Here is a 27,589-nt window from a genome sequence, read left to right on the forward strand (position 1 = left end):
AAGCTTGGAGTCTTAATTCAGGGATATACATTTACAGTATAGGAAAGGGGCAATTATGATTAGGTACGTCTAAAATGTGAAACTATAACTATGAGTTATTAGTATAGTGAATGTGTTGACAATGTTCTCCTCCCAGGCTTTTCCCTGAACTACTTATATAGTTATAGCAAGATGATGAAGTTAAGGAACTGTGATGAGATGAGTTCTAGAAATAACTCCATCTATATTGAAAATTAAGTTAAAAACTAGTCACTATCAGATAAATGTATTTAATAACTTTTTAAGGTTAATCTACAACCTGAGAGTAACAGAAAGGAATAATTGGGAACTGGTGAATGCTTTCAACTGATTTGATTAATTAACATGCCAATTGGAGACTATATTGTTTTACATTTTAATAACTGTTTTCACTTATTTTTTTTTTAGAAAGGCTGATACTCTGATATCTTTCAATAGATTTGGGTTATGTATAATGGTATATATTAATTTTATTTGCTGGATTTTGTGGAATTGAATTTACATATCTTAACTAGGAAAATTAATAAGATGATTTTTGAATGCTTATCCTCTAGGTTAAGGAGGACTAGCTAATACTAATTCTAATGCCTGAATTGTAAATTTAAGCACCCCTGTCAATGACACTTTATGTAATTCAAGTTCATATTCTATTCAGGTCATGAGCACCAGCACTGTAATTTTTTTTTAAATGAGGTTGAGGAAAATGTTGAGATGTATACAACACAATTTTACCATATCAATTCTGTGATCAAGAATTTTTAAGTGTGTGGCACTCTGCACATATTTTTATATAACAATAAATATTCTATGCGTTATTTTACTTAAATTTTTTTTGAAACATTGTCTAAAATGGTCTCTTTATTTTATAGGGTGGGCTGAAAAACAGCAAACATGAATGCACCCTGTCTTCACAAGAATATGTTCACGAATTACGATCAGGTATATCAGATGAGAAACTTCTTAATTGCCTAGAATCCCTCAGGGTTTCTTTAACCAGCAATCCAGTCAGGTAAGTCGTTCTTATCATTTCGGTATGATTCATACAATTTGTAGTGTATATAATTGTTTGGGAATATAATAAGCTTTGTTATTTAAACCTCAAGATTTTCTGACTAAAAGTCTGATGTTAATAAAACAGCAGCATCTGATTGTGAAGTTGTAAACTTTTAAAAATATATTTAGTTAGTTGGATCTCTAGTAATGTACAATTTTAAGAATACAAATGTTAACATGGAGTCAGAAGTTAAATATCCACATTTACATGGAAATCTATTTGTGGGCTCAGATAATTATTATATATTTATTTATAAAGCAAATTAAGTATATTTGCTCCATGATTTTATTCTTTTTTTTTGTGAGATGGAGTCTCGCTCTGTCGCCCAGAATGGAGTGCAGTGGTACGATCTTGGCTCACTGCAACCTCTGCCTCCCAGGTTCAAGCAATTCTTATACCTCAGCCTCCTGAGTAGCTGGGACTACAGGCGCGCACCACCATGCCTGGCTGATGTTTGTATTTTTAGTAGGGAAGTGGTTTCCCCATATTGGCCAGGCTGGTCTCGAACTCCTGATCTCGTGATCCACCCGCCTCGGTCTCCTAAAGTGCTGGGATTACAGGCGTGAGCCACCGCGCCCGGCCGATTTTATTCTTTTAAAACTTGAAAGGTATATATAACTTCACGTTCTTCTATAAGTTTTAGATGTACTCTTCACATATTTCTGTAATTTTGAGATAGCAAAAAGTGAATTTTTTAACCAGTAAAAGAAATGAGAGCATTAATAAACTCCTCAAAACTCTACTAATTTAGGCAATTAACTGACTACAAAGGATTGTTAGGAGGTTACTTGCCAATGGTGGATTCCAATAACTGTGGTTCCTTTATTAAGCCTTTAAATCAATAACACCCAAAATAAAATGTTTTATAAAGAAAAACAAAATTTCAATAAAATATCAAAACATTATTGGCCGGGCGTGGTGGCTCACTCCTGTAATCCCTGCGCTTCAGGGGGCTGAGGCAAGTGGATCGCTTGAGTCCAGGAGTTCGAGACCAGCCTGGCCAACATGGTGAAACCCCGTCTCTACCAAAAATACAAAAAAGTCAACCAGGTGTGGTGGTGTGCGCCTGTGGTCCCAGGTATTCACAAGGCTGAGGTGGGAGTATCGCCTGAGCCCGGGAGGTGGAGGTTGCAGTGAGCCCAGATCCTGCCACTGCGCTCCAACCTGGCAGACAGAGTGAGCGAGACCCTGTCTCCAAAAAAAAAAAAAAAAAAAAAAAATCTGGGATCCATTTCTGTAACTGCTAGAATCTTAAGTTCAGAATTCACTCCATAAGAGTATATAAAAAACTTACTGTGATTTTATCCATGTTTTTCCTAATATATAATAGGCCTAAGTCTTGTACTTCTCTGTCCTGTCCACAGAGCCTTGAAAATAACTTAGAGCTCATTCAGTTTGGATTTATGTGTAAATTGAAATGTATTAACTACTTATTTATAGTACACTTGGCAAAATACCCAGGAAATTACAATTTTAAAACAAAAAAAATTTTAAAAGCCAGTATTAAGATGTGACTTAGAGTATGATAATCGTTGAAAGACGATTGTCTTGCCGTTTCTTCCAAAATGCTCCTAGGTTTTTTTTTTTTTTTTTCTTTTTTTTGAGACGGAGTTTTGTTCTTGTCGCCCAGGCTGGAGTGTAGTGGTGCTGTCTCGGTTCACTGCAACCTCTGCCTCCTGGGTTCAAGCGATTCTCCTGCCTCAGCCTCCCGAGTAGCTGGGATTACAAGCTTGCACCACCACGCCTGGCTAATTTTAGTATTTTTAGTAGAGACGGGGTTTCACCACGTTGGCAGGCTAGTCTCGAACTCCTGACCTCAAGTAATCAACCTGCCTCAGCCTCCCAAAGTTCTGGGATTACAGGCGTGAGCCACTGCGCCCGGCCCGATGCTCCTAGTTTTAATGGTTTGAATGAACAGGGGACGTGAGTTCTTGAAAACAGTAACCACGGTGGTGCATTTTCCCCCCTGCACGTAACGTACAGCACTCTACCGTTTTGCCAAGCACTTGGTGCTCCTAAAATTTCTGTTGCATTGTTGTTTGAATGAATGAATAAATGAGTCTTTTAAAAGTAATTGTAGAAGTTGCAGCATTAAGAAATAAAGAGGGAGGCTAGTAAAAATGCATTTTTATAGAGATGTTGGGAAAGGCTTGCTTGAAATTACACGTGGGACTTTTACTAGATAGGCGCTTTGACCAGCTAAGCAACAGGGCTCCCTCGTGTGGGGCTTTTAGAATGTAGCAACCACTGACACACAGGGAAGGATTATGCGATCAGGTGAGAAGGTGGCCGATCCTGACTGGCTGGAAGCAGATGCATTCTGGTAGTTGATTGGTCCACAGGTAGAGTGGCGCTTGTTACGTCCTCAGGCTCCCAGCATTCAATCGTAGCCTTTCGGACAGCTCGAAGCCTTCTGTGGAGAGCTCGAAGCCTTCTGTGGAGAACTCAAAGCTGTCCGTGGAGCCCCAGACGAGCCAAAGCCCACCTTCTCCTCAGCCTGAGCTGTCTTGAAGATGAGTAAGAGTGGGTTTGGGAGCTATGGCAGCATTTCTGCTGCTGATGGAGCGAGTGGAGGCAGTGACCAACTGTGTGAGAGAGATGCAGCTCCTGCTATTAAGACCCAAAGACCTAAGGTCCGAATTCAGGATGTTGTACCGTGTAATGTGAACCAGCTTCTCAGCTCTACTGTGTTTGACACTGTGTTCAAGGTTAGGGGAATTACAGTTTCCCAGGTCTCCATCGTGGGGGTAATCAGAGGGGCAGAGAAGGCTTCAAATCACATTTGTTACAAAATTGATGATATGACCGCGAAGCCAATCGAGGCCCGACAGTGGTTTGGGAGAGAGAAAGTCAAGCAAGTGACTCCGCTGTCAGTCGGAGTATATGTCAAAGTGTTTGGTATCCTCAAATGTCCCACGGGAACAAAGAGCCTTGAGGTATTGAAAATTCATGTCCTAGAGGACATGAACGAGTTCACCGTGCATATTCTGGAAACAGTCAATGCACACATGATGCTGGATAAAGCCCGTCGTGATACCACTGTAGAAAGTGTGCCTGTGTCTCCATCAGAAGTGGATGATGCTGGGGATAACGATGAGAGTCACCGCAATTTCGTCCGGAATGAAGTGCTGCGTTTGATTCATGAGTGTCCTCATCAGGAAGGGAAGAGCATCCATGAGCTCCAGGCTCAGCTCTGCGACCTTAGCGTCAAGGCCATCAAGGAAGCGATTGATTATCTGACCGTTGAGGGCCACATCTATCCCACTGTGGATAGGGAGCATTTTAAGTCTGCTGATTGAAGCAGGGAAACATCCTTTCATTTTCCGAAGACCCTTGCATCCAGCTGTGAGTAATTTTGACCTGTTGACTTTTTAGGAAGTAGGACTAAAAAAAAATCTCAAGTGGCATTCTTTGTCAACTCGCTGCTTTTCTAACTGCTTTGAACTTTTCGGATTTTCTATATTTGAAGCTCAGAGAGATGGTGATGGATAAATTGACAACTCTGTAGGATTTACTAGCAAGCTAATGGAAACATGATGATTTTGGGGGAAGAAAAACTACAGAAAATGTAGAAATTTATTATTTAATTGTGTTGGAGCTTCTTTTTCCAAAAGAAAAACTAGTTGCAGTCAGGGAGCCAGCGAAAAGACAAAAAAAAAAAAAAAAAAAAGTCTTGCTTGTTTCTATGTTAGACTTATTTTCAGGTTTGGATTTAGCTTATTATAATGATATTGTGATATTGTTATCTCTTGCTCAATATAGTATTTAGTATTTGATTAATTCAAATGAGCTGAAGATATTAATTTGTGAATTCTAATGCTCAGTTCAAACATTTATGTGTGATTTGCTCTTATTACTATGAATTTATGTTTTCCTAAAATAAGATTATACTATGTTTAAATAAATAGTTTTTGCCAGGTTATCTTTGAAATTTTTTAAAGTGTGGTGAAGTTTAATGATTGTTTCATATATGATGTGGTATTTGGATGAAATTACAATTTATTGTAGTTGTAAATGGATGCCAGAGTTTCTGTAAGTTTGATGTGCTGGTGTATTATTTATTTTACTAAATGCTCTGTTTTATGTATAACAAGGTATAACAGGGTAATTTTTAGGAGGTTAGGGAACCAAGTCATAGGAATATGAAACTTACTGAGTTTAACACAAATTTATTCAAATGTTTTATTAAAGTAGTTTTACAAAATCTGAACTTTACTGTGTGATTTTTTTTTCTAAGTACATTTTAAAAAGCCTTTTTGTTTTATATCCTTGAGGATTAATAGTTTCAATTATCCAGAATTTTTTCTTTTCTATATATAATACCAAGAACATATGCTATAGCCTAGTTCTAACAATACATTTTAGTGTAGATTATATAAATTATGTGAGACTTTTAAATAATTGGCCATTAACCAAAGCCCTCAGTTACCTATACACTAAAGATAGTATCTTTCAAGATGCTAATTTTTTTACATTAGAGGAAAGAAAAAATATATACTTTTGAATGAATATATATTTTGTATGTGTATATTCATATATAATATACAAATAGAAGAACATTATTTGTCTAATTGAATCATGAAAACTGCAAAAAAAAGAAAAAATCTCTTAAATGGAACATTGCCAGTACTCCGTACTTTGAGGAAAACTTTCAGAAAATGGCCTCTGTCAGTGGCCATTAGAAAAACCACCAATTCTTGCTTAAGCTTTGTGATGCATATTTTTCTTCCCCTTGAAAGTAAAGAAATTGTAAATAGTACTCTTGAAAAGCACAAATGAATAACATACTATAAACCTGTTACTTAAATTATCAGACATTTTGAAAATTCTGGTCTTCATAAACCTAAAATATTCGGAACCACTTTTTGTTGAAAAAGGTTACCTGTCCTAGGGAAAATCATACTGGGGAAGAGGCAACAAGGGGCATATATACTTGGAATTGTGGAGCTGAAAGAAAGAGTCTAGCAGATACAATATTCTTTTGTGATATCACTTACCCAAATTCAGAAACCATGACATTAATATCTGATATTTATGAGTATAATTATAGGTCACTCCCATAATTGCTTGAGCTGATTCAGCTGGCCAGTGGATGCGTAGCCACTTGTTTTTCCTACTCTAGGAGCATGCCTCCAGAAAGAGGGGGAAAAAACTCTTTTTTTTAATTTTTTTGTTTGGGAGGCCAAACTGCTTTTGTCCCTGCAAACTGACACACTGAGATATGTACACCTGAATTTAAGGCAGAAGACCAACCTCTCCCCCATCCTGTGAGGGGAAATGTCCTCTATCTGTGTTCCTTGGGGTTCTTTTAGGCTTTTAAAATTACTCCTCCCAACCCTTATTCTTCTGAATGGAATCATGTGCTTTAGTGGATTCTGCTGCAGGTAACAGATAGCAGTGGAAAAATAGTAAGTAGGTCTAGGTATAATGTCAGTGGAAATAAAACATTTTTAGGCAGAAAATCACTGGATTGTTTTATACATGTATATTTAGTCCATGTTAAAGGTAGCAGATTTTTAAAGTTCATTTTGAACACCCACCTGGCATGCATACTTTTTCAATTTTGTTTAGACTGGGAATGACTTGGCTAATATCCCCTTTCTCCAAGGTCCTGCCCTGATTGTTAGCCACACCTTTTGAGGATAAGATACAAATCCTGGGGACATACTATTGACTATTTTGGGCAGGGACATTTAAGCCTGAGGAACCTGAAAAGCATAATTGATGATTATAATCTACCCGAGGTTTTTTCCTATGGCTCACGGGCTTATGAAATGTATGTGTTTATATTGAGGTTGATTCTAAATTAACTATGAATAAATGTATTTGAAAGTGTTTTCAAGGCCAATATAATCTTACTATGGTCATAATTATTAGTGATCATTTTGTTACTTTTACCTACTAAATTTAGTAATATTTGGAGTAGAAGCTGAAAAACATAAATTCTTATATTTTCAATTTGTTTACTTTTTATAACAGCAATTTAAAAAAGGTAACTAGCAAGAATGATATTTGTTCATGAAACCTTTATTGAGTTCCTACTATATGCATTTAAGTGTTAACTTTAATTTTGATAAGCTTAAATTTTATTGACTTCTGAAATGCTTATTAAAGATAGTAATAGTTAACATTTTAACATTTATTTAGTATTTATTACCTCCCTAGTACTGTTCTAAGAGTGGGAGTTGTGTGTATGTGTTGTGCGTGTGTGTATGTATGTGTGTATATGTGTATGTATGATCCCTGTGATGCGTAGGTTTACATTTTCAGCTCAGACCTCTCTCTCTCTCTCTTTTTTTTTTTTTTTGAGACGGAGTCTTGCTCTTGTTGCCCAGGCTGGACTGCAATGGCACAATCTTGGCTCACTGCAACCTCTGCCTCCCAGGTTCAAGCGATTCTCCTGCCTCAGCCTCCTGAGTAGCTGGGATTACAGGTGCCCGCCACCATGCCCAGCTAATTTTTGTATTTTTAGTAGAGACGGGGTTTCGCCATGTTGGCCAGGCTGGTCTCAAACTCCTGACCTCATGATCCGCCTGCCTCGGCCTCCCAGAATACTGGGATTACAAGTGTGAGCCACCCGCCTGGCCAGACCTCTCTTTTGAAATTGAAACTCCATTTCCAAATGTCTTACTGGATGATGTATAGGCATTTTTAATACATTAACAAATAATGAAAAATTATGTGTGATATGTGTTTTTTATATATATATACAGATATATATATCTATATATATTAGTATGTATATACAGATATATATGTCTATATATTAGTATGTATATACAGATATATATATATTAGTATGTATATACAGATATATATATCTATATATATTAGTATGTATATACAGATATATATATATCTATGTATATGTTAGTGTGTATATGGCATTTACTACCCCTGTGCAATGTTTTAAGACCTTTAAATGTACATATACAATCAGGATAACATTATTAGTATTGTTCCTATTTTGTAGATGAACTTGAGGCTCAGAGAGGTTAAGTAATTTGCTGCATATTAAAGTTGCATGCCCAGCAAGTGTCAGTGTTAAGATTTAAACCCAGGCTTTGTATCTCTAGAGCCTAGGCCCTTAACAACTAGTTTGTACAGCATCACAATAAGGGAAGTTTATTAAAATAGTATTCTTTCACTGTTGTTAGTATTCTTTCACTGTCATCACATACTAAGTATTTTGACTTTCTTTCATTAATATTTGTTTGATTTAAATGAAAAAGAAACTATGAAAACTTTCAGCAAATGTATAGAAGATAATATAAAACACCTTTGTACTCATCTATCAGCTTAAGAGACAAAACGTTATTTTTTGCTGTTGTAGAGAACTTAGTTGAATAACTTAGGAGTTTTTTTATGATATCATAATACCATTTGGGCCTATATTTTCATTGATTTAAAAGATCGTCTGAAATTCTACATTTTCTCTAAATCTATGCATGTAGTTTTTGCCATATAATATCTTAAGAATATATATCAGTGTATTGAAAAGCCTATTTTTTTTTTCTGATCACATAGCTGTGTGTAAATTGGGACTTCTTTGCCCTATCCATTGTGGATGATACTTCTAGTAATTCTCACACCATCTCTATATTTATTCCAATTTGCCATCATGTGATAAATTATGAAAACAATTTTTTAACATTAAGAGTTAATTTCCTTTGGTAATACCTTCAATTGGAGAAGTTCAATAAATAACACTTAATATTATGTGGTTTGTTTTTACATATCACATGGATAATCCTACAAAGGAATAACAAAACTAAATTCTCCTTGTCCATATGGGGCTTATATATATATGGAGCTTACATTCCAGTACAGGAATTCAGACAATTTTTTTAAAGGTGTACATCAAATATCAGGTTGTAATATGAGCTGAGGAGGAGATGTTGCTATTTTATATTAGATGATCAGTGAAAGCCTCCCTGACTTGAATGACATTTGCACAGAGGTCTAAAGGAAGTATGGCAGTGACCTGTGTTCACTGGAGGAGTAATGTTGTTAGAAACGGAAAACAGCAACAGCAAATACCAAAGATGGGAGCATGCTTGGCATGTTCTAGGAATGTCAAGGAGGCTAGCATGCTGGAAGCAGATAATGTAGAGCCTTATTGACCATTTAAAGGACTTTGGCTTTTACTTTGAGTGAGCTGGAACACTGTTAGAGTTTTGAGGAATGGAATGGCATGAGATGACCTACATTTTTAAAGGATAGCCCTGGGTGGAAGCAGGGAGAACGTGTTGTGCATTACTCAGGCAGAAGGTGCCACTGGCCGCAGAGGTTTCTAGCTGGCGAAGTGACACCCCAGGATCCTGTGACGATATGATAAATCATTCTAGTTCTTGATCACTCCTCTGTGGTGACCTTGGTCCAGTCAATGGACCTCTTTGGTCCTCAGTTTCTTCATATGTAAATGGGATTGGAGCCTTTCAGCTCTAAGCCTCTGTGTTCTATATTTTCTTTTGCTTAGTTTTAATCCTCTTACCTTTGCTATTGGAACTAGATTAGTGTTTAAGTATTATTTTGAAGAGTGAGAAGAATGTTCCTCTATAAGGCTAGAGGATTTCCTAATGTTTCATTATTTTTTGTATTTATAAATGTATTTAACCACCCCCAGACAGATATTTATAATTTCCTTTAAATACGGATGAAAGCAGTTCCTAAAACTCTGTTGCATAACTGTTTTTGAAACCTGGTGTTCATTAGAACCCACACCATGTCCTCTCGTGGGTAATTCTCCTCCCTACCACAGTTTTAATTGGTTTCTTTTTGTTCAGCCCCTCGTAAAATTTAAATATATATATAAATAATTGTACACACATACATATACATACTAACAGTTTTACCAAACATCCTCAAAGCAGTCATTTTGGAATATTAAGTGGAGTCATGAATTTCAAATTCACGTGGTATTTAATCACTCAGGTGATAAAGGCTCTAAGAAAGTCATTTTGGTATATTTCTGCTAAAGCAAATACTTAAAAATCCCTTTTATAAGCCCTCATTAACTGGTCCTATCTCAAATCACTCTGTTACTGTACATTTCCCTCAACATTTATTTTTTACTATATACATTTACCTGTATCTGTTTATACTCTATAATGGTTTCATGCATGCATGTCTGTTTTTCTCATTTAGATTTTAGTCTCCTCTGGGGAAGGGACCCTCTTACCCTCTTATTTGTCTTGTGGTGGCTGGTACTGTGTAATTTATATATACTAATGTGTGATTTGATGTGGTTATTGACCCACCATCAATAACAACCTATTCTTCTCCACCAGTGAGAATGAATTTGCATTAATCTGGCACTATTTTGTGGCCATGCATTTTTAGCTGTAATCAGAAAAAGAATGAAGCTAACTTCTTCCACATAAGAATGAAACCTTGGTTTGAATCATATTCACAATCCACAGACGACATAGCATGCTTTACGCAATAGCCTTGTTACAGTTGCATGGTGAATTAATGAAATTGAATGTTTACAACTCTATTTAACACTCTAAAAATCCATGTGCTTTGACTGTAAAGTAAATCCCAATCTGTCATCACAAATTGCGTTAGACTTTGCACATACCATGGTCTATGTGTGATTTAGAATGAAGACTCCGTTATTTAGAGATTTTTGTTCATATCTCTTTACTAAAGTTTATGAAAGGCAGCAGTGCCTGCTGAGAAATGACCAATGAGTTTGGACAATTTTATTCCCAGCCAATTCATTGCAAGATGTATAGGTATTTGGCAATACATTTTATGAAGATCCAAAGAAATATGTAGCAATAGATCATTGTCACTAAGGTTTCTCGGCACATGACAAAAACAGCAAATACTGCTTTGAAGAATAGTATCACAGAATTGTGATTGCCTAGAATTCTTGTTAGAATTGTTGCTGAAATTGCCTCACAGCTTTAGGGGTATTTTACCCCACGAGGAAATTGTTTTTTCTGTTTGGTTGGGATCCACTTATCTGCCAAACTCATGGCATAGTGTCTGTATTCACATCCTATGATGATAGCTTCCTCAGCCAATATTTCCAAGCCAGTGAAAACATAAAATATCTTTTCGAGTTGATACATGTGCAGTTATTTGCATTACCTCTGGAATATTTGTTTTTATTTGATGCTATCTTCCCTTTAAACATATTTTTCTAGTGTATTTACAAATGTGCATTTTAACATAATCATAATGAAAATAGATGGGTCTTGACAGCAATACAAATTAGGACTAGAAAACACTTTCTGAATTATAGGTCTTAATAAGTATTTAAACAACCTGTATTAAACTTATTAAAAGCTTGGCAAAGCAGCCAACAGTACTTAGAAAGTTAATATAAAGGTAGGTACAGATCAATACTCTTAGGACATTTTGCAGGGGACTAACTATGAAAGATGGAATATTAAGGATACTTTTTACAATGTAGAAATGTGAACATGGCTTAAAATTGTGAGCACATCTCATAAAGCAGCATTATGTCCGGTATTACTAAAGCAGGTTTTTAAATATTGGTATTTGGAACTTCTTTGCTTTAACTTTCAAATCCATAAATCATTTTAGAATAGCACTAGTATATTTATACATAGAATACAAAATGGTAAACTCATTGCAATGGTCAATTTATGTGCCTTTTGTTAAAATCTTAGTCAACAATTCAAATTCGTATCAAGTATATTCAAGCTCATTTGACTAAGCTGATACGATACATATTAAGTGACCTGGAAATTTTGATTATATACTATTAGCTTCAAAACATAATTCTGACTTCGGCACATCCAATGATATTACCTCTTAATACAAGCAAAGTAGATTTATGTGTCATACATTATTTTAAAAAAGAATTAGGCACAGTAAATACTAAAGTTTTTGAAGTATTATTTTATTAGGAGAAAATGTTATGGGCATTAGGATAAATAGTGATTCTTGTGTTGGATTTATTTTATTACTATGTAAGCTCCACCAAGGCAATACATTTTCTCATTTAAATGATGTGTTTTAAACTAGAAAGCCAATTTTTGTATAATAATCATCTAAAATAATTAGAAACATGTAACTGATCATACAAAGGTATGTATAATCTAGCAGCAGAATCTAGGCACACTGATTATATGGATTTCTGAGTAGAAGGCTAACTTCCCTCTTAAAACACTTATATGCATCTTCTATTTATTCAAAATTAGTCTTGGGAAGAAAATGCTTATAAATATGTCACTTGAAATATATTTATTTCGAGTTATATGAACTAATTTAACTAAAGGTCTTGGGCACATACTAGAGTTTTAATACTTCTCTCATTATTTTGAGAATATTGTAAAAGTAGTTGCAGCTTAAAATAAAAGAAGCAGATATTCTACTTCCATAAGACAAGGGTAAAAATGCCAAGCTCCAATTAAATGAGGAAAGAAGGTGGAACTTTTCCAAAAACCTAGGACAATGTCAGGTAATGATTTGAGTATAACGTAGATCCAAGTTTCTTTGTGTGGAGTGGAGAGGGGTCAGGGGGTGTTTATCAGGTAAACAGTTCTGTCTCTCAATAAAAGTCTCTCAATAAAAAGTATTGAGAGACATAGCTGTTACCTGATAAATGACATTGCATCTCTTTTGTGTTGTTGTTTGTTTTTCAGGAGGGTCATTCTTCCTAATTCTGAACTCATTTTATTTTGTGGTTCTTTAAATGAGGGATATCAGACAACAACAGTAGAATGAGTCCTTGATAGTTTTCCATAAAGTACAGAAGATTTCTATGAATGTCCATTTCCTGCATTTAGCCAAAAAGTAAAACAAGGTTATGATATTTCTACAATGACCAGGAATAATAGTACTGGAATGCAGCTCTCTAGTAATCTAACCTGCTACCAAGGTGTACTTGAGAAATGCCCCTGAGGCTCTCCTCTTGGACTATCTATCATTTCAGCTGGACTTTTGATAGAAGTTGGATAGCTGACAACTCACAATTAAGATGCCAGCTGGCACCTGGAGTGCAAGTAGTCTGTATAGTTGATTGAAAGAAGATCCATGTGCACTACATAACAGTAGTTGCTCTATGACCCCAGCTGTTCGACTGGTGGTAGATAATGGACAGCTAATTTGGGGAGATTTCCCACCTGGTCAGCAAAGCTGTAAGTGTATAGCCTCTCACACCAGGCAGTTTAAACCTGGAATCTTCTGTTAAGATGGAATCCATGAAGGCAGAATATAGAAGATAATATGTTATAGTACTTCTAAAAACTAAAACATCTTCAAATGAGACAGTTTTAGTGACCTCTTATATGAATATGAATTTCAAGCCTTCATATACCCAAAATCAACCTACTCCTGTTAGGTCAGTTCTTCAGCATCCAGTGTTATTGAACATATGCAGATTGACTCTAATTCTATTTTGGAGGATATTGCCTCAGTACTGAGTACTGCCACAGTTTTTTTTTTTTTTTAATGTGGTACCATACTTCCCTTGATACCAGCTTCCAAAAGAATTTCCTGGAGATCATATCTTAGATTGGTACATTCAACATTTATTCATCAAAAATTATTGAAGATTGGAGTGCTGTAGTTAAACAGATTTTTACAAATTGAGTTATAAATTTCCATATGTGAATTAATATCTGTCAAAGAATATCTTGAAGTGGATCCAGCACTAAAACTATATTAAGTATTAATGAATTTTTCTTCGATATAGAGAATGCTTAAGAATTTTATAGTGCCTTTGAGGTTCGCATTATGAGCATTTATTAAGATGGTATAATACTTTAAGTGTAAGTGGTGTGGGACATCAAGCTGGGGGTATTCTCTGACCTTGTGATATACTTTGTATCTTCAAAAACTTTTCTGTCAGTTTATGTGCTTGATGAGCAATGATGCTGCTTTGTCCTGGGAAGGAGATGGGTTATTATGTGGGTTTATCATTAATTTTGGTTTCTGTTACCATTTTTGTATTGTTTACAAATTATAATGATTTACCTGTTGAAATCATGTGTCTTAATTTGCTGATGACCATAGTTTGATTCAAGTATTCACCTTATTGCATTTCACAACTCTTGTAAATGTGCTTAGAAAGTTGGAATGATAAAAGTTAAGAATAAATCGCTATAGAGGAGTTCATTTGGGGAGCAGGAAAAAATTGCATATACAGATTAGGTTTTCTTACTTTTTTTTTTTTTTTTTGGTTTATTTGTTTTGTGTTGAGATGGAGTCTGGCTCTGTTGCCCAGGCTGGAGTGTAGTGGCGCGATCTCGGCTCACTGCACCCTCCGCCTCCTGGGTTCAAGCGATTCTCCTGCCTCAGCCTTCCAAGTAGATGGGATTACTGGTGTGCACCACCACACCCAGCTAATTTTTTCTATTTATCATAGAGATGGGGTTTCCCCGTGTTGGCCAGGCTGTTCTCAAACTCCCAATCTCAGGTAATCCACCTGCCTCGGCCTCCCAAAGTAGTTGGACTACAGGCGTGAGCCACTATGCCTGGCCCAGATTGGTTTTTAAAATACGTGAACGGAAAGTTCTGAATCATATTGATATAAAGGATATTAGATAAATATGAATTATCAAATAGCACTGTGGAGATATAAGCATTGTGCTGGACACATACTGCAGAGGTCTCTTATTAATCTGTGAACTCGCAGCTGATTTGGAATCACATAATAATGTTCAACTATTTAAAAGAATAATCCTTAGTATATTCTTTGTCTTAGAAAACTCATCCATGCATTCAGGATCTTGGCTCTGATCATTGTGTGTATGATTTGGCATCTTTGATAATCCTCGTATGTCACATTTGCCCATTTTTTCACTTGTGATAGCTTTTACATTTCCATTGGCAGTACTCGAGCTCAGGCCTCACTCCATTTGGAGACAAAAATTGATAGAGGAAGTGATTGGTCTGGCAAAACATAGTTACTGGGTTTATTGAAAATTCCGTATAACCAAAGTGAATAAGGTAAAGTGCAAAGGGATAATGAAGTCAAGTTAGTAGGAAGCAACCCCCGAATGACTGACCAATGTCTTTCATGTTGAGTATGGAAGCAAGGAAGGGTTACCGAGGACTGTTATTCCCAAATGAAAGGCGAGTGGCTTTATTTTTTCAAACTGATTCCTAATATCTGTGAAGTATTTTGTGTCAGACCAAATATCAACTAATATTTACTACATTTTTTGAAGTGGGTATTTATAGGTATATCATTGATGTGTCTATAGCCGATAGTCATAAATTGTAATATGATAGGGCTCAATATTTTATCCATTGGTACATGGAAAACAAAGAAAGTATATTTTTTGGGCATCTCTGATGTTTTTATTATCTAAAGTATCCTGTGCCTTGATGATGCAACCCAAGATTAATAATTAAAAAGATGAAAACCACTTCATTGGTATTGTTTTTACTTCTACATATAAACATTGGTGATATTTTTAATATATTTTAACTTTTATTCAATATTTGTTCATGAAAGGAAAATAAAATCTTGTAACCTCTAATTAATGATTTTTAAGTTGTTGATAATATAGTTTAATGAGAGGTATATAAGAATTGAGAAGTGCTGGATTCTATTGTTTTACTATTAGGAAGCTCTGTGTTCTAAGACAAGTCACGAACCTTCTTTAGTTTCTTCATCTACAAAATGGAGTAACTTATTTTATTTCACAACCAGAAAAGCTACTCTTATTGGTGTGCGTTCTTTCATGGAGGTTTGTTTGTAAATGAAGAAAAATCCATGTTGTTAATTAAAATTGTTTGTTTGTTTTGGCTTTTAATTGTTCCAATTAAAAAGAAAGTCTTTGTTATTTTGAATAAGGCCAAAGTTATTTCAGCAATTAAGACATGCTTTCTTTACAAGGCATTTATATGTTTGAAAAGACTTAGCAAGTATAAATGCATATCTTTTAGGTGTAGCTATATTTCTAGAGTTTTCTGAAAATAGGTATAAGTCAGGTTGACGCTAATAGAAGGCTGATATCTCTTAGGGACTTTATACTGCATTTAGTCCTACAAATGTTTTGTTTGTATGTCATGTATATATTTGTTATTATTGTGTTGTTATTGCTTTAGATGGTTTATTTCACTATAATATAAGAAAAATAATAGCGGGTTTGGCTTATTTGTCTTGGATAAGCCTTATTTGTCTTATTTTAAGATAAAAGCCTTAACAAGTTGTTTAGTGGGGGATTATTAAGGATTTTGAATATTTGTTGTATTTATGTTGGTCAAAGGATACAAAATTTCATTTAAACAGAAGGTGTAAGTTCAAGAGATTTATTGTACCTCATGGCAACTATAGTTAATAACAATATATTGTATACTTGAAAATTGCTAAGAGAAGAAATTTTAAAAAGATTATTTTTAAAATTTCAATAGTTTTGGGAGTACAAGTGGCTTTTGGTTACATGGATGAGTTCTATAGTGTTGAATTCTGAGATTTTAATGCACACATCACCCAAGCAGTGTACATTGTACCCAATATGTAGTCTTTTATCTCTCACCCACCTCCCAACCTCCCTCCACCTACTTTGAGTAATGATGGTATTTTGATGGAAATTGCAATGAATTATAGATAGCTTTTGGCCACATGGTCATTTTCACAATGTTGGTTCTGTCCATCCATGAGCATGGGATGTGGTTCCGTGTGTTTTTGTCATCTATGATTTCTTTCAGCAGTGTTTTGTAGTTTTCCTTATAGAGATCATTTACCTCCTTGGTTAAGTATATTCCTAAGCACTTTTTTGTTTGTTTATTTGTTTTTGTTTTGCAGCTGTTGTAAAGAGGGTCGAGTTCTTCATTTGACTGTCTGCTTGGTGCCGCTGATTTGTGTACATTGATTTTGTAACCTGAGACTTTACTGAATTCATTTATCAGATCTAGGAGCCTTTTGGATGAGTCTTTAGGGTTTTCTTCGTATACAATCATATCATCAGCAAACAGTAACAGTTTGATTTCCTCTTTTCCAATTTGGATGCTCTTTATTTCTTTCTCTTGCCTGATTGCTCTGGCTGGGGCTTCCAGTACTATGTTAAATAGAAATGGTGAAAGTGGGCATCCTTGTCTTGTTCCAGTTATCAGAGGGAATGCTTTCAACTTTTACCCATTCAGTATGATGTTGACTTTGGGTTGGTCATATATGGCTTTTATTACTTTGAGGGATGTCCCTTCTGTGCCTAGTTTCTTGAGGATTTTTATCATAAAGGGATGGTGGATTTTATCAAATGCTCTTTCTGCATCTATTGAGATGATCATATGGTTTTTGTTTTTAATTCTGTTTATGTGATTTATCACATCTACTGACTTGCTTATGCTAAACTATTCTTGCTAAACTATTCATCCCTGGGATGAAACCCACTTGATCATGATATATTATGTTTTTGATATGCTGTTGGATTCAGTTAGCTAGTATTTTGTTGGGGATTTTTGCATCAATGTTCACCAGGGATATTGGTCTGTAGTTTTCTTTTTTGTTATATCTTTTCCTAGTTTTGGTATTAGGGTGATGCTGGCTTCATAGAAAGATTCAGAGAGGATTCCCTCTTTCTCTTTTGAAATAGTTTCAGAAGGATTGGTAAAAAATTTTTCTTTGAATGTCTGGTAGAATTCAGTTGTGAGTCCATCTGGTCCTGGGCTTTTTCTTGTTGACAATTTTTTTTTATTACTGATTCTATTTCCTTGCTTGTTACTGGTCTGTTCAGAGTTTGTGTTTCTTCCTTATTTAATCTAGGAGGGCTGTATGTTCCTAGGAATTTATCCATTTCCTCTAGATTTTCTAGTTTTTGTGCGTAAAGGTCGTCATAGTAGTCTTGAATGATCTTTTGTATTTCTGTGGTATCAGTTATAATGTCGCCAGTTTCATTTCTAATTTAAGTTATTTGGATCTTCGCTCTTTCCTTCATTAATCTCGCTAATGGTCTATCAATTTTATCTTTTCAAAGAACCAGCTTTTTGTTTTATTTATCTTTTGTATTTTTGTTGTTGTTTGAATTTCATTTAGTTCTGCTCTGATCTTTGCTATTTCTTCTTCTAGCTCTGGGTTTTGTTTGTTCTTTTTTTTTATTTTTTTATTTTTTTTTTTTTGAGACAAGTTCACCCAGGCTGGAGTACAGTAGTTCAATCTCGGCTCAGTGCCGCAACCTCCACCTCCCAGGTTCAAGCGATTCTTGTGCCTCGGCCTCCCAAGTAGCTGGGACTACAGGCATGCACCACCATGCCCAACTAATTTTTGTATTTTTAGTAGAGACAGGGTTTCACCATGTTGGCCAGGTTGGTCTCGAACTCCTGGCCTCAAGTGATCTGCCCGCCTTGGCCTCCGAAAATTCTGGGATTACAGGTGTGAGCTAGTGCGCCTGGCCTTTGTTTGTTCTTGTTTCTCTAGTTACTTGAGGTGTGTGACATTAGGTTGTCAATTTGTGCTCTTTCAGACTTTTTGATATAGACATTTAGCACTGTAAACTTTCCTCTTAGCACTGCTTTTGCCATATAACAGGTTTTGATAACGTGTGTCACTAGTACCATTCTTTTCAAATAAGTTTTAAATTTCCATCTTGGTTTCATTGTTAACCCAAAACTGATTCAAAACCAGACTAATTTCCATGTATTTGCGTAGCTTTGAGGGTTCCTTTTGCAGTTGATTTCCAGTTTTATTCCATTGTGTTCTGAGAAGATGCTTGATCTGATTTTGAGTTTCTTAAATTTATTGAAACTTGTTTTGTGGCCTATCAGATGGTCTATCTTGGAGAATATTCCATGTGCTGATGCGAAGAATGTATATTATGTAGTTGTTGGGAATAATGTTCTGTAGATTTCTGTTAAGTACATTTGTTCTAGGATACAGTTTATGTCTATTGTTTCTTTGTTGACTTTCTGTCTTGATGGTCTGTCTCGTGCTGTCAGTGGAATATTGAACTCTCCCACTCACTATGTTGCTGTCTGTTTCATTTCTTAGGTCTGGTAGTTAATTGTTTTATAAATCTGGGAGCTCCAGTGTTAGGTGCATATAAATGCAGGATTGTAGTATCTTCTTGTTGGTCCTGAGAGAGGAGATTTTTAAGTGTTCTCGTAACAAATAAAATCAAGTATGTGAGGTAATTCCTATGTTAATTACTTTGATTTACCCATTTCACAGTGTATGCATGTGTCAAAACATCATGTTGTACAGTATAAATATATACAGTTTTTATTTGTCAATAAAAATAAATGTAAATTAAAAAAACATATTTAACTATGGTTAAGAATGTGTGTATGTGCACACTGAAGAGCATATAATCTCCACAGTATCTTTCTCGGTGTTAGGAGGAATGGATTTTAAAATATTATATAAAAACAAACAAGAAAAGACTAAAGCAGTACCTATTACAGATAACATTCTGAGGAAAGAGAACATTTGGACTTGCTAAAATGTTTTTGACATCTACATTGAGGACCCAAGAAAATGATTTTCTTTTTAGGTTTGGTTTCAGTTATCTTGTGCTAAAAATATCTGTGAACATTAAATTTCTTTGATCTTTGTCTACGTAGCTATCACACTCTGTAATGGGTCTTTAATTATATGTTTTTGGCACTGCACCTGGTAGGTGAGAAGGACTGTTGCATTTCTGTTGTTCACTCATCAAATAGCAATTACCCTTCAACTCTCCTTACCCCTGTTACTGTGAAAAAAAAAAAAAAAAAAAAAATCACTTAATTTCTCTGCTGCCCACCAGAGTCAGATAGTATAACATACCAATTGGTTTAGGAAAAAAGAATATGTACGGGTGGTATATGCTAATGCCTCTATGTTTCTTCATTGCATTCAAATAACTTCTTACTTTATTCATGACATAAACTTGGTATGAGCTCTGTTTCATTTGCAGGGCTTATAGATTGGGAATGTGATTTTTTGGAATACGTTTATTTTAACAAAATTCCGCTAAACTAAACGAAATTGGACGTCCTGTGGTGTGCGTGATAGAATTTTAACTATATTACTTATCTTAGGAAAATAAACCAATAAATTTTTCTTGTGGAAATTTACATTTTATTATAAGTTTAACTGGTTATGTTACTAAGAAGGCATCTTTAATAAGTGTCCTAACATAATTATATCTACTATTTCAAACATCTGAAGAAGATAGAAAATGTGAGTAGCTTTTACTTGAATATTTGGAATACTCTTTCCCTTCGCTTCCCCTATTGACCATAGATTGAAGAGTCTATTTTCATTGTCATTCAAATTTTTTGGTAATTTTTCCCCATCATTACTTTGGAGCAAGACCTTCTCTTATACTTTTCTAACAATAATGTTTAAAGGAAGGTGGGGAGGAAAATATTCTTGATTGTTAGCCTGTTAGGCATTCAGATAGATTTGGGCATAAGCCATTACTTAGACTATCTCCAAAGTAACTTAGACAGCTTATGAAATTGATTTTAATAAATAAAGAACTTTTATCCTTTTAGAGAGTGTGTTTACTTAAACTATTGCCCTCAAGAGATTTTTATATGTAACTAGAGCATTTAAAATTATTTTGTAAATATGTAAGAGGAATTTGTCTTTATGTAATATAAATAGCTAGAAAGAATACACATTTCCTACTTTGTAAGGAACTCCTAAAAATGGATGAGAGGCATGAAACATAGTAGGATTTTTGCAGTAAGACTGATAGAATAAACGCAGCCAGAGAGAAAGATGGAATGTCTTCTTTGGTGTTTCTAAGGAAATCGTAATCTATCACAACATTGAAGTCAAAACCACTCAGAGGTAGAACTGGTAAACTGATGCATTCAAACTTTCTATGAATCACATGAAATAAATGATCAGTGACTGTCAGGCTTCGAGGGTTTATGCACAAATGTCTGAAAATGGTAGTGTTATGTCAAATAGATATTTTATAATTGGTCAGAGATATCTCATGGATTAATCTACTATGATGAATAGTTTCCAAGGATATTCAAATGCCCAAAGCTATTGTGTTTGCTTTCATGTAGAGAAACCTGAGTGGACATATATGTTTTTATGGATCTAAGACCAAGTCAGTTGTAGTGTATACAAATCCCCATATATATTATACATGTTTATATATATTTTTAGTGGGTATATATATTGACAGCAAAACCATCTATGATGTTTATTTAGCCGAACAAATTTTCCTTTAAAGATGCGGAAAATACTAAGGTTTTCTTGGTTACTGTTTATGCAGATTTGATCCGTGGACTGAATACAGGATACTGTTTATGTTGGGCTACGTACTGGTTTTAATCACATAGAACTCTTTCTTTCCATAAGTGTATACAACTAAAATTTGGTTTTAGTTGCATTAAAAAACATTACAGTAGCAATATTGGTGTTAAAGTGAGATGTTTTCCTATAAAAAAACAAACCAAAAACACACCACTCAAGATAATATTTAAAGTCTCCTCAACCCTTTGAATTAGTTGTTTCACGTGTTATAATTTTACCAAATTTCTGAATTCCCCCAAGAAACTCTGAACTATCATTCATTTTATTTGATGTTCCAGTGATTCAGGTTGTAGTTTGAGATTACACATGGGAATAGAACACCATTAGAGGGAAATAAAATGCTTTGTACAGAACACGTAACCCTCTATACTAGCCTTTAGCACTGCACAAACAGTGATAAAGGGATGACATGACTAATATTGGACTCCTTCACATGAGACCAATTGCCTTTATAGCTTATGGGATTCAGTATAGAAGTTTCTAATTTTAGCTTTAACTCTTGAAAGATAGATATTAATTTGGATAATCTAATCACTGATGGACATGCAGTCACTATTTTCTATTATATCTTCATTGTATATAGCATACTGAACTCATCTGTTCATTACATCTTTGGTTTTACATTATATTTAAGTGAAATGTAACTAATTCAGAGTCTGAATCTCAAATTTATGGGAGAAAGGTTGAGGTTTTGGGAAACTGTGAAATGTTGTCCTGTACAAGAATCTGTGAGGGAGCACAATCTTACTGCCTCCTTCAATAGGCACATTTATAGAAAATTTTCCTCCTTTTGCTTTGCCCTGAAGTTAGAGAGGGGAGAGTCTTGCTTTCTCTTTGATTTAGGGTTAATTGAATCTTCTGATACCTTCATTAAATGTAAGATTTTCTTTCCTTTGATCATGCTGATCAGTATAAGTGGATCCTTTAAAAATAATGACCTTAAAAGTTCTGAAGGCTTGAGATAGGTTTCTGTTTTAAAACTTCAATATATTTTTGATATAATTCTGTCAGGATTATACATGAACTAAAAATTCTCTCCCCCTCACCATTATAATTTCCATATCCTGATGTGAATTGGCCAGTACTAAATATAATTAGAATTAAGTATACACAAAATTGGATAGTGACCAGTTAAAACACATGAGGTTGGCCGGGCGCAGTGGCTCACGCCTGTAATCCCAGCACTTTGGGAGGCCGAAGCGGGCGGATCACGAGGTCAGGAGATCGAGACCATCCTGGCTAACACGGTGAAACCCCGTCTCCACTAAAAATACAGAAAACTAGCCGGGCGTAGCGGCAGGCGCCTGTAGTCCCAGCTACTCGGAGAGGCTGAGGCAGGAGAATGGCGTGAACCCGGGAGGCGGAGCTTGCAGTGAGCCGAGATCGTGCCACTGCACTCCAGCCTGGGAGACCGCGAGACTCCGTCTCAAAAAAAAAAAAAAAAAGGTAATATGAGTACCAAATATTTAAATTATAAAGTCTTAAAAAAAAAATCTTTTTTTAGAGACGGGGTCCCACTATGTTGCCCCATCTGACCTCAAACTCTTGGACTCAAATGATCCCCCTGTTTCAGCCTCCCGAATAGCTGAGATGACAGGCGTGACACTGTGCCCCAGTCTTATTTTTAAACAAGTCAATAGAGTAAGTTTAGTATAATTTTAGTCATCTGCATGTTTTATAAAAATTAATATAATTTTCATTAAGTGATTAAAAGTTGTGTTAATACTGTGGAAAAGGATTCTTTAATTTATGCCTAAAATTCATCCTGCATTTTGGACTAGAAGATTCAAACAACATTCAGATTTTTGGCTTTTAACATTTTCCAAAAACTTCTTAATGGCTTTATTGTGATGTTTTATGTACATTATTTCATTTAATAGTCACAAAGACTTCATGGGGTATAGGTAGTATTCTCATCCCTATTTTGAAAATAAAAAAACAAGCTTAGAAAATTTACGTATATTATCAAAAGTAACACAGCTAGAATATGTAGAGATGAGATTAGAACCTAGATCTGTTTTCCTCTAAAGCTTATGCATTTAGCCATGCAGCTATGTGGCCCCACAGCATAATCCATTGATGGATGATGGAATATTTTCTTGATTTTTGGGTGAACTTGGAAAAAAGTCTTTAATTTTTAGCTTTTTGAGCAGCATAACAGATATTAGCCTCCCTGATAGATACAGCCAAACCTTTTTTACATAGGGTTGGAAGATGCTATCTCACTGTGATTCAGACCTCTTGTTCCCAATATAAGCTTCCTGGCTTCCTTTTTAGTCTCCAGATATAATCTGGGCTGCTGGTTCACTCAAACATTAATCTTCCTGACTGGTCTATTGTTTTTGTTTGGGTGGTTCATTTGTTCCACTTGGTCTCCTGACATGTGACCACAAATGTCAACTTGGATGTGTAGCATGTTAAGACAGTTCTTTAACTTAGGTAACTTGATAACACGAAATCACCAATATGTTAATACCTTAAAAAGTGAGATCGTGGACTTATATACCCCATCAAAAAAGAAATAGTATAAGCTACATTTTGGCCCTATTCTTTCTGATAAACTACCTTACCTAAATCTTGACTGAAAATTTTAGTTGAAGTCTCCAGTTATCTGTCCTTAACAGTATTTCGTAGATTTCTTATGATGCTCAGGACTTTAAAAAACAATAAAAACACGAATCGAAAAGTACTTATCCTTTCTAAATAAATGAACTAAGCTGTTAAATAATGAAACATATGTTTGTCTGTCTAGGCATAGATATGTAGATATAAACCGTTCTGTAACACCACTAATTCTTCTTAAGCAAGGTATTAGAGCTGTTAGCTAGATGTTACAGAAAATTGTGTACTGGTCCTGTTTTAGTAATTTCTAAGGATGTGGTTGAAATAAGCATGCGCTTAGGAGTCAGATATGGATTTGAGGCCTAGAACTGCTACTTACTTGTTGAGTGATGTTTGGGAAGTCACTTAACTACTTTGCTTCTCAGTTTCTTTACCTAGAAACAATTTTCAGAACGGCTAAACTTAAAAAGACTGACAAGGATTTGGGGCAATTAAAACTGTGATATTTTGCTGAAGGAGTGCCAAATAGCCACTTGGGAAAGCAGTTTTTAAACAGTTAAACATATACTTACCATAAGACCCAGCTGTTCCACTCCTAGATATTTTTTAACAGAAATGAAAGCATGCTTACACAGATAACTTACATGTCAATGTTTGTATCAGCTCTATTCATAATCATCAAAACCTGGAGACAACTGAAATGCTCATCAAGTAATTAATAGATAAACAAATTGTGGTATATTCATATAATAACAAGGAATGGAATACTAATACATGCAACGAAATGGTTGAATATCATAGTATTTATGCTAAGTAAAAGAAGCCAAACACAAAATTTGAAAACTGTACAATTCCGTTTATAATGATATTCTGGCAAGCACAAAACTATAGGGACCCAAATCAGATAAGTAGTTGCCAGGATGCTGGGAGTAGGGAAAAGGGATTGACTGCAAAGGGGAATAAGGGAATATTTTAGGGTGATGAAAACGTTTTATATCTTATTTGTATTGGTGGTTACATGACTATACTTTTGTTAAAATGATAAATTTTACTATATATAAATCATACCTCAGTAAAAAGGAAAGAAAAAATAACTCATGTTTGGGTTGGTTATGAAAATTATAAAGAGTCATTTTCCTCCCCTATTTTTCCTTCTGTTTGGTTCTTCATTATTCTCTGCCTGTTCTGTGTCCCTCATAAATGTAAGGTCCATGAGAAATGTCAGTTTCTTATTTCAGGGCTGAGATAGTACAGAAAAATTTATGTCTTTGTCTGTAATCTCTGAGTAAGATTTTAAATCAGGTCATCAACTGTATTCTTATCATTCTAGATGTTCCAGTTAGTACTAAATAACTCAGAGCTGGAATTTGCATACTCCATGAAATATACCAAATATATCTGTTTCAACTGGATTCTTTTTTTTTTTTTTTTTTTTTTTTTTTGAGACCGAGTCTGGCTCTGTTGCCCAGGCTGGAGTGCAGTGGCTCGATTTCAGCTCACTGCAACCTCCGCCTTCTGGGTTCACACCATACTCCTGCCTCAGCCTCTCCGAGTAGCTGGGACTACAGGCGCCTGCCACCACGCCCGGCTAATTTTTGGTATATTTAGTAGAGTCAGCGTTTCACCGTGTTAGCCAGGATGGTCTCGATCTCCTGACCTCGTGATCCGCCCGCTTCAGCCTCCCAAAGTGCTGGGATTACAGGCATGGGCCACCGTGCCCAGCCCTCAACTGGATTCCTGATCTGTGTCCTGTGGCACTGGGAGGGCACAGTATGGTTGGGAGGGCACAGTATGGTTGGGAGGGCATGTAAAGCAGCCTTGAGTTCTGAGCCTGAGTCTTGCCTGAGAAAGGCTTCCCCTGCTTCTCAGCAATCCATTGTTCCATGCTAGTGGTTCTCAAACTTGAGCAAGCATCAGGTTCACCAGGAGAAGTACTTAAAACATACGTTTCTATCTTCCTCCCAGCTACTGATTCAGTAGGTCTGAGGTAGGGCACAAGCATTTTGATTTCTAACAAGTTCCTGGATGATGTCAATGCTGCTGATTTGGAGTGCACACTTTGAGAACCCTTGATTTATGCTTGCTTCTAGTGTTTCAGTGTCAGAATTTCTGCCCACATGCTCACATACAGGAGCCAACATTTTGTTTTTAAACTGCTTCCTCATTTCATGACCACTTTTGTATTGGCTGAAATCAGTATACTCTATGTATATGAGAAAGAGAGAGTGGGGGAGGGGGTGGAGGAGAGAGAAAGAGAAGCAGTAAAACAGTAAGTGCTTGGCTGGAGTTCACAAAGTGTTTGATGTCTGAAAGACAGAGAAATGGTGGTGCTGGCAAGAGAAAAAGGAAACAAAGCTATGTCTAGCCACACCCCCTTCCTTTTAACCGCTTGCGTCATTGTTGGTAATTATTTTATCACCTTAGCAATGGGCTCATTTCAGGCTCCCATTCTCTCTACTGTAAAAGTTTTAAAGACTCTTACTAGGCCTCCTCTGTCCATTGGCCTAAAATATTCTCATTTAAGACTTTTCCCTGTCTGGTTTGTAATAGTAGGTCCTGCCTCCTCACACTTAAGTTGTATGATTGTATCTTTTTTTTTTTTTTTAAGAAAAATAGTAACTTTCCCTGAATAAAACCAAAGTACCATAAACTGCACCATTTGAAACGGGATGTGTGGGCGACTGATTTCAATTGAACAAATCTGAATCATGTTCTTGTGAATCATGCTTCCCTAGACCAAGAAAGAAATAACTCTAATAATTTTAATAGCAGTAGACATAAAGAGAATATGAGTAAAATTCCGAATTTTAAAAACAATTTGTGGTAAATTTAAAGAAATCATGGATTATTTCATCTTCCCAAATGCCAAAGCGGATATTGAGGACTATATATAAATTTGTTCAGAATTCCTATTATGTAAAGGTTATTGCAGGGTACAGTGTGCTGTAATGATATCTGCTGATTTTTCTCTGTGATAAATTAAATTATACATTACATATTATTTAAGTATATTATACTTGAAGCTGATGTCCCTTTATCCCTCTACCACCACCTCACTGATTATCGAGCCTTTAGAGAAAATAGCTGGTTGCACTAGATGATTACATGCCTCAATTGGATAGTAGCTTGTTGCCAATTATCATTACAATGCCATATTGATTTTTTTCTTGTTTCCATTATGGAAATTAAAGCAGAATTTGTTTAAAATGAGCTTCTATGTATATTGTAGATGGCGATTGGTTCTGAATATGAGCTATTTTAAAAATATATTTTTGTCAGTGATGTGATGTCTCTGATATTCCCTTAAAAATTTAGGTCTCTGCTTTGTTGGTAAGATTTACCTTAGGTAGCTATGAAATGGATAGAGACTGGAATGGAATGGTTTAAATATATATAGCATAGATATTATTATTTCACAGAAGTCTATATTGATTTATGTTTATGATGTTCTTGGGTAGTATGAGATTGCTTATTCTATTAACCATACAGCCAGTAAATTTAATTAAATTTAAATTAGCAAATACTTATTTAGTGTTGACTCTATTTAATATAGTTAGTGGCTATATATGAGCTACCTTGCTAAACACTATGAAATATAGAAATATTAATGAAATGATATAACTATCTTTAGAGAATTTACATGCCAGAGGGGTAGGTAAGACATGGCAAGAATCATTATGATTATGTCAAGCAGTAAGAGATAAATATTACATGGAGATTTTAAGGAAAAAGAACTCATTTGATCGGAGGAATTACAGGGGAAAACA

At 35.4% G+C, this 27,589-nt stretch overlaps 2 protein-coding genes across 4 annotated transcripts in view; both read left to right on the forward strand.

Moving 5' to 3' along the window:
• Positions 1–27,589, forward strand: part of DIAPH2 (diaphanous related formin 2) — a 953,710-nt gene that overhangs the window by 197,506 nt on the left and 728,615 nt on the right. For all 3 annotated transcript variants that reach the window (XM_055269479.2, XM_055269480.2, XM_055269478.2), the window contains one exon: positions 888–1,027. In XM_055269479.2, coding sequence (XP_055125454.1) covers positions 888–1,027 — 140 coding nt within the window. The remainder of the gene's footprint in view (positions 1–887; positions 1,028–27,589) is intronic.
• RPA4 (replication protein A4) lies at positions 2,967–4,740 on the forward strand. The gene has a single exon (XM_055269482.2). The coding sequence runs from the start codon at positions 3,586–3,588 to the stop codon at positions 4,369–4,371; it is 786 nt and encodes a 261-aa protein (XP_055125457.1). The 5' UTR covers positions 2,967–3,585; the 3' UTR covers positions 4,372–4,740.

Source organism: Symphalangus syndactylus, chromosome X (assembly GCF_028878055.3).
Source record: "Symphalangus syndactylus isolate Jambi chromosome X, NHGRI_mSymSyn1-v2.1_pri, whole genome shotgun sequence".
Taxonomy (NCBI): domain Eukaryota; kingdom Metazoa; phylum Chordata; class Mammalia; order Primates; family Hylobatidae; genus Symphalangus; species Symphalangus syndactylus.

What these genes read in the sequence shown, in the direction of transcription:
- RPA4 (XM_055269482.2), top strand. Translation starts at nt 3,586, where the DNA reads ATGAGTAAGAGTGGGTTTGGGAGCTATGGCAGCATTTCTGCTGCTGAT.